Below are 9,243 nucleotides of genomic sequence, written 5' to 3'. Positions count from 1 at the left end.
TTTCCTACAATCTCAGGTGCCAGAAAGGGGCACCTTTTGAGCCATAATGGGTCCTTGACAGTCTTTTCTTGTCAATTCTCCTGGATCTTTTCCTGCTCCGATGTGCTACTGTGGGCAGCAGAGTCTAAACTAAGAACCCTGCTGCGAAGAGCCCTCTAAGCACAGTGCCAGAGAGAAATACTTTCTTTCTTGACTAACATGTTTCCCCATCCCCCCCTCCCTTAAAGTAAGTCTGCTATCCCCCACCCCCCTTAGAACAACACAGATAGTGTATCAAGTATCTTTTATAGGCAGGAGCTTGCAGACCCACAGCAAATTTCAAACCAGTCCTGGGTTGAATTGCCTATTTCCCAGAAGTGGTTGCCCATTCACTGACTCCCAATCTCTGTTGACAAGTCTTAAACCAAGTGCCTCTATAATCCAAGGTCTAGCCAGTGCCTTCTCCTCTTGGTCCTGTATATCACTCTTAGCTGAAGGTCAGGGCCTTTCCCTGCAGGCCTGCCTTGGCCCTACCCCTCCGCCCTATGAGCTTGGAGTGTGTTGGGGGGGGCTCTGCCCATAGGTGTGTAGGTGAGACCCCTGCCTGAGACACTTCCAAACCAGGCTGGCACTAGGCTCCCATATGTTGATGGAAAGGTGGCATTAGAGACCCGTCAAATCAACGATGGCTTTGATGAAAATGGCGTCATCGCGCACATAAGAATTCTTTGACTCCATTTTGGAGACAGGACAGAAGAGGGGGCAGCCACTGGCAATGTTCATATCACTGACTGGCCTTTGGAAAGAGGAAGATGTCACATCAGGCCTGAAGGCATCAATCACATGTTCCCGGTTGTTCTGATCTAGCAGCATTAATGTCACCTATGAGCAGAAAGTACAAACAGAAGACAGAGGAAGTTAAGTAGTTTCTTAGTGTTAACTTGATCTGAAAGCTCAATTCTATTCTCCTGTATTCAACTTCCCCACACCCACCACCTCTGAGGATTCAGCTGGGTGAAAAGCCTGGAAAGCCCCAATAGTAAACTGTGAGCGTGTCACATCAGATTCCAAGCTTTGCAGTCAAAGCTTCCTGTTTTCCCAAGATCCAAACTGAAGCAAGACAAGATCATTACATTCCATGAGGAACAGGACGAGTCTTGCTTTTTGCAACACTGGCCACAAGATCCCAAAATCCACACCTCAAAGGAACCAGGAACAGTACTAAGTGTTTGATAAACTCTTGATATTAATTTTAAAGAACCCAAATGTTGTCTGTTCATTGGCTGATTAATGTACCTTCCATACATGGAGCCTGAAGGTGAAGGGCTACAAACAGCACTGACTTCTGTGTTATCAGTCTGCTAATGCTCATCCCATAAAGGTGTCTGTTTATCCAAGAGAGTAGGAAGCATATGTTATTTTCCCTGCAGAAGCTATATTTTTCCAGAGGAATACACAAATTAAAAGATCTAATTTCTTTTTCTTTTTCTTTTTTTTTGGTGAGGCAATCGGGGTTAAGTGACTTGCCCAGAGTCACACAGCTATTAAGTGTTATATGTCTGAGGTGGCATTTGACCTCAGGTCCTCCTGACTCCAGGGCCGGTACTCTATCCCTTGCGCCACCTCGCTGCCCCTAAAAGAACTAATTTCTTCAAAGCCATTTGCAAATATAAGCATGAGGGAACAGAGTAAACACTAAAAACAAGGGCTAATAAATCATTTGGCCACCAGGTTTAGGACCAAATGTCAGGAGTATGTCTTCCTCTTTCTATTCCTATTAGGAAGCAAAAAAGCCTTCTTCTCCTTCTGGATCGGCTCCATACTAGGACAAGAAGCACTGGTAGGTAAAAAAGCATATTGCTCTGGCAACTGACAAGAAAGAACCCTTCTCTTATTGGCCCAATCTATGGATTGTTAATTCGGCTGACTGAAAACTGACTTTGGATAGTCCAAATATAAAATCCATTAGCTCTCAATTAGAGAGGTGATTTTTATGATTAATAATTTATGATTAATAATCATTTAATGATTAATGTTTGTTTAAACTTCACATGCCAGATGGCCTTCTAAACCTGGGGTATGATTTATAGGTGGGAAACCTTAGTTAACACTGTTTTCTACAGTAGGACTCATGAGAATTAAGCCTGACCTTGGACAATCCTCTGGGAACTAGGTAGGTGTTTGTGGAGAAGAACGAGAGGGAAGATGGTATCTGAGAAGCCCTCACCGCTACTAGAACTGAAACACAGCCCCTGTGTTTACGAGGTTAGGCTTACCTTTTGGTTAAAGGGCCAACGTAGAAGTGCATCATTTGGTCCTTTCATCACGACAAAGAAAAGAGAAAGGTGGGTCCCACGTCCAGTGCCATCCCCATTCAGATAAATTCTCAAACACATCTTATAGCCATATTTGCTCGTGTAGAAGGCTAACAAAGCGATGCAAAATGCACATAATAAATATCTGGACAAAACTGGGGGAGGAGAGAGAGGGAAGAAAAACCTGACTTGTTTTCAAGTGGGACTGTTCTTACTGAAACTCTCTTGGGGGTTTCCCAACAATCAGGCTTCCAATTTCCAAAAGAGAGATAGAGGGCTCCCTGTCTAGAAAGGATTCAATTTTCAGAGCCAAAGAAAGAAATGGCTGAGATGAAAACTGCTTTTAAATAAAGCAACAACCTCCACTAAGTTAGCCTCTAAAGAAAAAGCTATCAGGTAGGTAAATGGAAACCAACACTTTTTAAGATATATTACTAATCCAATGATAAATTCCCGAAGAACAAATTCATTTTAAATAAAAAACGGCCAGATAAAGGATTTAGAAAAGGATTTAGCCTTAACAACTTAACTCTAAATGTACAGATTTCAATGAAAAATTTGGAAGGGGAGGTAGGAAAAGGCAGAAGTATAGACATTGCAAAGATACAGATGAACAAACAGCTGGTCTTAGAATCACTGGTGAAGCCATGATATTAAAAATAACAAGGATATGACAGGATGTCACAAATGCTATGAAGTCTTTCCCATTTCAAGATTTTTATCTCAGAAAGATGTGCAGTTTGAATAAAAAGATCCAAAACAAAGCAGAGAGAAAATAAACTCCATATAAGTGCCATAAACTCAGGCCCAAAGGAAATTTGTAATCAAGTTAGGAGTATACTTATGAATTTATTAAGAACAGCGTTATGACTGTCTGAAATAACAAACAGCTCTTTTCCTTGATTTATATAAGGAAGAGCTAAGAAGTAGTACTCCTTGGTTCACATTAGGGGAATCTTTACTAATTTCCTGCAACCTCAGCTCAAGTTTCATTGAGAAAATTATCTTTTGTTACCTCTGCTTTTTCCTAATGAAACTTCTACTTTCCCCATCTCAACTGAGCGAAGCCTGGATTTGTGTGATCAGTTCCCCTCTCAATTACTTTAAAGTCATCACTAAGGTGACTTGAATAACAACCAGAACAAGTTGATTGCTTGACATTTTCAAAATGAATATGAACATTTGTGGAAAAGTTGCTTTCTGCTTGAGGAGTTAACCAAGATGTGGAAGAGGAGGTAGAATTTTTTGCAGGGAGATGTCTACTATAGAAGATATATCTTAAACATTTTTTATTGTCAAATAAAGTCTTTCATTTCACCATTCAAAGTTCTTCTCTTTCACACCTGCTCCAGATTAATTCTTTTGAGATATCAGGATCCATATAACCAAAGATCTATGCTGTCTTTACATAAAAGTGGGAAAACCTCATTAGGGTCAATTCTTGACAACATGGGCTAGTAAAGAGGAGAGCTGGTAAAGATACTCAAAACAAAGAGAATCCTGAAAACATTCTAAAGATTTCTGGAACACATCATAAAATTTTTGAGGCACTAAATTTGCCTCACTTAGCTTGATCTTAGCCCAAATAGGCTGTGAACCTGTAATCTTTAGGCTCCTCAGCTGATGGTAGAGGAGGGTCTATCAAATACCTCTTAGGTAGCAGAGGGAAACCAAACTAGAATTCAACATCTCTCTTGGATAAGTTACATGAGAATAAGAGAAAGCTGACTATATGCCAGGGAGCAACATGACCTTCAGGTAGTGATGTTATTATCATTATGCCAGGATACCAATGGCCGAGTACCAGGAGAAGAGGGGGATCTTAAAAAATTTCATAAGTTGGATAATAGTCATTTCCCCTAAATAGATTCCCATTCTTTCTCCCGTTTAACTGTCCAAGTTTAGTTGATGCAGTTTTGATTCTTTCATGAAAAAAATAAAAAAGACTAAGGGGGAGGGGTGGAAATATTCTAAACCTGATCTACAGAATTGCAGGTGACATTTCCACATGCCCACCTGAATAAATGAAATATGTGGAGCACAGAAAAAGGTGCCAGTTACAAGGTTATTTTCGAGAGAACAACCTGGAGAGAAGATGGCAGGAGAGCGGCCGGCCATGGCTTCCTGGCGTTTCCTAGCAAAGTCTGTTATCTTCCATATGAAAATTCCATCATAAGTAGAAGCTTCCATCTCAAGGATCTTCTGTTCCATGTCAGCCATTGCCAGGTCTTTCAATCCTATACTCCTTTCCAGCTGCTGGACCTAATGGTTGGAATACACATTGTAGTCTTGTTAGACCTACACATCTGCTAAAGCTCCAAGGGAGTGACTGAGGTCCTGTTGGCACCTTCTGACACAAATTCTATCAAGAGCACTCTCAATATTTTAGGGAAAGCTAGAGACAATAAAATCTGCTACTGAAATCCAATTCAACAAAACACAACAATCCCAATTCCCCACATCTGAACTTTCTATCAATTTCTTATAAGACAGGAATTTTCAAGAGATGTTTCCTGAGGCATCTCTATGGATAGTTCCTCGAAAGAATGTACTGGGATGTATTTAACTGGTGTCTAAAAGACAAAACCCTTTTCCCAAACATATCTGGGAATTGACATTCTCAGGGCACCAAGAATAACACAGATACCTCAGACTCAAAAACTATGAAAAGCTGCTGCTACAGAACATTAAAAATCACTCAGTTCCAGGAATATTTCTATCCTCGTGGTCAATGGGATGAAGGAAAAAGCAGTGAAAGTAGATTTCTACTTCTTGAAAACAACATAGCAATTACGGTAACAACTAAATGTTCACCTGGTACGGAGTTATCTGGTAAGGATTTTGGGAGGGAAGAAAAATTAAGTCTTATAATACCTTTTTTAGAAATCTTTAGAGCCAGCTCTTCAGCTCCCAAGATCACTACTGAAAGAAGCGAGGTAGCACAATGTAGAGAAAACAGCAATGAACTAGGAATGAGGAGACTAGGGAAGTATTCCCATCTCTGTCACTAACTAGCTGTGTGACCTTGGTTTCTTCCTATGTAAAATGAATGATTGGACCAGATGACATCCATTGTCTCTTCCAGCTCTAAAATTCTATGCTTTTGAAGTGCAAGATTTAAGTAAAAAGCAGTAAGAACAGTCAGTGCCACACATGCAACACACATTGGGCATGCAAACACAAGTACAGTTCCAAGGGAAGAAAACCGCTGTAACTCCCCAAGATTACAGACCTTGGTACTGAGAGTTTCAATTTTCTCCTGGTCTAGGCGATGCTGCCTGCTGCAAGCTTCGGCTGTCATGGACACTCTCTCCACCTCACGGTTCAAGACACAGACAATGTTCTCAAAAGTGACTGTCTTTCTTTCCAAGGTTTCACATCTCTCCAATAGCTCTGCAGACTTGGACATCTCTGACCCTAAGGCCAATGAGTTGTTTCCCCAGCCCCCCATGTCACCTTGGCCAAGAAGGGGACCAATATCTCCATGGAAGTGCCTGGTCTCAAGGACAAAGTTTAACAACATGCAGAGGTGCTCAGCTACCTTCTGAATTTCATGATCCTGCTGTTTCTCATTTTCCACCTAGAGAAAAGAGGAACAGCTATTAAGTGATTATGGCATATTATAATTTAAACAGATTTACAAAGGAGACAACAATTTTAACTCAAGAAGTGAAAAGAAGAGATATATACACTTAAGAGTCGAAAGATGAAAAGATGAAGGACCTCAAAGATGCCCAGAACTTTTTATTCTGTGATAAATTTTGAAGAAACAAAATTTTAAAAACATGACAAATTTTGACCTCCCCCCCCAACCTCTTTTCAAGGATACCATTACTGACTACAGGTAAATCAGCTACATTTTACATTCAAGATTCAAAACAGATAAATTTCCCATTTTAATCATCATGTAAGAATCTGAAATGTGGTAAAAACTGATGGCAATTCTTTCTACTTCCCAAATGAATATGATTGACCAGATCACCTGTATTTTGACCATAAGTGTCCCTATTAATATACAAAATACTTTCCTTCAAGGAGCTCAGATATAACATTTGTCTCCATGTGCCTCACGCCAGCCTCCAAATAAGTTTCTGCAGAGCTAACAGTAACATCCAAGTAAATTAATGCAGAATATTTTTTTCAAATCTTGGTTCCTCCACTGTAAGTTTTCCTTAAATCCTCATCTTGGTCCATGAAACTTCCTTAATTGTATATAAATCAATTTACCATTTCAAATCTATAAAATCTGTAAGATTTGACCAATGGATTTCAAAGTTCCAAATCTCTTGGGTTAAAGACAGGTTGTATTATTTACAACCGCGTACACAGTACGCTCAACACAATGCATTTTTAGCATGTGGCCAGAAAGTCTCATAGATAGATAATTTGCTTATTAAGTCATTTTGTATTTATTTACTAGTAATTACTAGTAATTTTTTGTATTATCATGACCATCTCTGAACATCTATATTTGATAGCTTAAGACTAACTCATTCTAACAAGTCTTACATGATCAAACACAAGTCTGCTCTTGGAACTTAAATATTTTTAATTCATCCCATTATTTTGATACTCGTTGATATTTATTCCTAATTTTTTTTTGTGGCGAATCATGTATATATTTTGCCTCTCTACCAAGGTTTTAAGTTCCTAGAAGGTTGAGTACTTGCTTCAAACAGTTGTTTAAATTGTGAAAAGGAGAACACGAAGCAATCCCCTGACATGACAATCCCTTAGTGGAAGGAATGTCAGGAAACACATTAAGCGTGGTCAACTTATTAATGAGAATGAGGGCATACATTTTATCTAAAATAATATGATCTTAACAAACTGAGAGCAGAATAACAACTTTATATATAAGATTCATTCTTGGCTTTGTAATATTTCAGCTCTTGAAATAAAAGAAGCTTAAAAGAATAAGATTCAGTTATTCTCAATCTCCCTTTAGGAGCTATATATACACTGAATAGCAACAGCCTTCTGCCACTACAAATAAACACAAACTGTGCTCACTCACCATTTCAGTACAGCCAACAACATGGAATTTGCAAGGCCCTTTGCATTTGCCACAGGCCTTGACATGGTCCTGAAACTAAACAAAGACAAAAGAGAAATATAACACATATATGATCAATTCAATTCAACAAACATTAAGCACCAACTATGTGCTGGCACTAGGGGGAAACAAAAATGAAAAAATGAGACAGTCCTGATCCTCAAGGAGTTTCTGATTTCTTACTACAAGTTAGCACACAGGAGAGCTTCCTTCTACAGAGGGCAAGACATCGCCTCTTCCTTTACTGAGAAATTAAAGACATCTATCAGGAGCTTCCTCTGCTTTCATATTTGACACCTCAAACCCCTCTACATCAATTTTCCATTCTTACTTCCTTTGCTCCAACCTCTGATAAATAAGTGGCTCTTCTCCTTGCTAAGGCCACCGTTCTACTTGTGCCCTTAAAAGTGTTCCTTCCTATTTCAAATGGAAAGCATGTCTCTTTGATCATATCTCACTTAAACACACTTTCAATCTCTCCTTATGTACTGGTTCCTTCCTTTCTGTCTACACAAATATTCAGGTCTCCTCCATCCCTGAAAAATTTTCACTTGACCCAGCCCCCATAAATTATCATTCCATAATTTTTCTCCCATTCATATTAAATCCTTTTATACTGATTCATAGCCAAAAAACTCTTAGAAAAAGCTGTATACATTCACTTCATTTCTTCATACTCCACTTACATTTCAACCTCCTGCTATCTGGCTTCTAACCCACCACTGTACTGAAACTGCCCCTCTTCTTCAAGGCTACCAAAAATCTAACAAATGCTAAAAACAATGATCTTTTTCTGGTCTTCATCCTTCTAGACCTATCTGCTGCTTTTGACAGCAGATCACTCCTTCCTTCATACTCTCTCCTCCTTGTGTTTTCATAACATTGCTTTCTCTTGGTTCTTTTCCTACTTGTCTTAACACTCCTCAGTCTCCTTTGTTAGATCATTACCTTCTTTCCCCTAACTCTAATTACTGCCCAAGCTTCTGTCCTGGGCTCTTTAGTCTTCTCTCTCTACATTTTCTCTTAAAGAGCTCATCTGCCCCAATAGTTTAATTATCATCTCTATGAAGATGATTCCCAAATTTATGTATCCAGTTCTAATGTCTCTTGTGAGTTCCAGTCCCAAGTGTGTGCTTGACATTTCTACTTAGATGCCCTGTAGGCATCTCAAACACATGTCCAAAACTGAACTTATTACCTTCCCCAAACCTTTTTCCTTTTCCAATCAGTCACTCAATAAGCATTTGTTAAGTCCCTACTACATGTGCCAGGCACTGTGTGAAGTGATAGTGTACAAAGACAATAATAAATAGTGTCTGCTTTCAAGAAGCTCACATTGCAAACTTCCTATTTCAGTTGAGGGTACCACCAATCTTTTAAGTACCCAAGTTCACAATCTAGGAGTCATTCACAACTCATTAGTCTCCATTTCTCTTTATATATTCAATCTGCTAGGAAGTTAGGTGGTGTAGTAGAGTACTGGGTCTGGAGTCAAGAAGATTTGCGTTCCAATCTGGCCTCAGACACTTACTAGCTGTGTGACCCTGGGCAAACCACTTTATGTCTCTCTGCAAAAAGGGGATAATAATAGTACCTACCTCCCAGGCTTGCTGCAAGGATCAAATGAGATAATAATTGCAAAGTACCTGGCACACAGTAATGCTATATAAACGGTAGTTATGATGATAATGTGCAGGAAAAGTCTTTGATCAGCCAAAATGAAATTGCATAGGAAATATGTCTGGATTGGCTGAGGAAACTTTATCATTCCATATGAGTCACTTATGAAATATCAAGCCAGTAAATGGTCCTGAGAGACTGAAATGAGCAAAAGCCAAGACAATGCATTCCAGCAACACCCCTGAGGAGGAGTTGCTTGGGAGGGAGGAAAAT

The 9,243-nt window shown here is 39.4% G+C and overlaps 1 protein-coding gene across 3 annotated transcripts in view; it reads right to left on the bottom strand.

The window, feature by feature from the left end:
* Positions 1-268: 268 nt before the first annotated feature.
* TRAF2 (TNF receptor associated factor 2) overlaps positions 269-9,243 on the bottom strand; it is a 57,556-nt gene continuing 48,581 nt past the window's right edge. For all 3 annotated transcript variants that reach the window (XM_027849026.1, XM_027849028.1, XM_027849031.1), the window contains 5 exons: positions 7,312-7,386; positions 5,527-5,874; positions 4,379-4,556; positions 2,256-2,404; positions 269-861 (listed from right to left, as the gene is read on the bottom strand). In XM_027849026.1, the coding sequence (XP_027704827.1) occupies positions 643-861; positions 2,256-2,404; positions 4,379-4,556; positions 5,527-5,874; positions 7,312-7,386 (969 nt within the window). In that variant the 3' untranslated portion in view covers positions 269-642. The remainder of the gene's footprint in view (positions 862-2,255; positions 2,405-4,378; positions 4,557-5,526; positions 5,875-7,311; positions 7,387-9,243) is intronic.

The sequence above is a fragment of the Vombatus ursinus genome, unplaced genomic scaffold, assembly GCF_900497805.2.
Source record: "Vombatus ursinus unplaced genomic scaffold, bare-nosed wombat genome assembly UNPS02000580.1, whole genome shotgun sequence".
Classification (NCBI taxonomy): Eukaryota; Metazoa; Chordata; class Mammalia; order Diprotodontia; family Vombatidae; genus Vombatus; species Vombatus ursinus.
The sequence above is the reverse complement of the archived record's forward strand: the minus strand, read 5'-3'. Positions and strand labels throughout refer to the sequence as shown.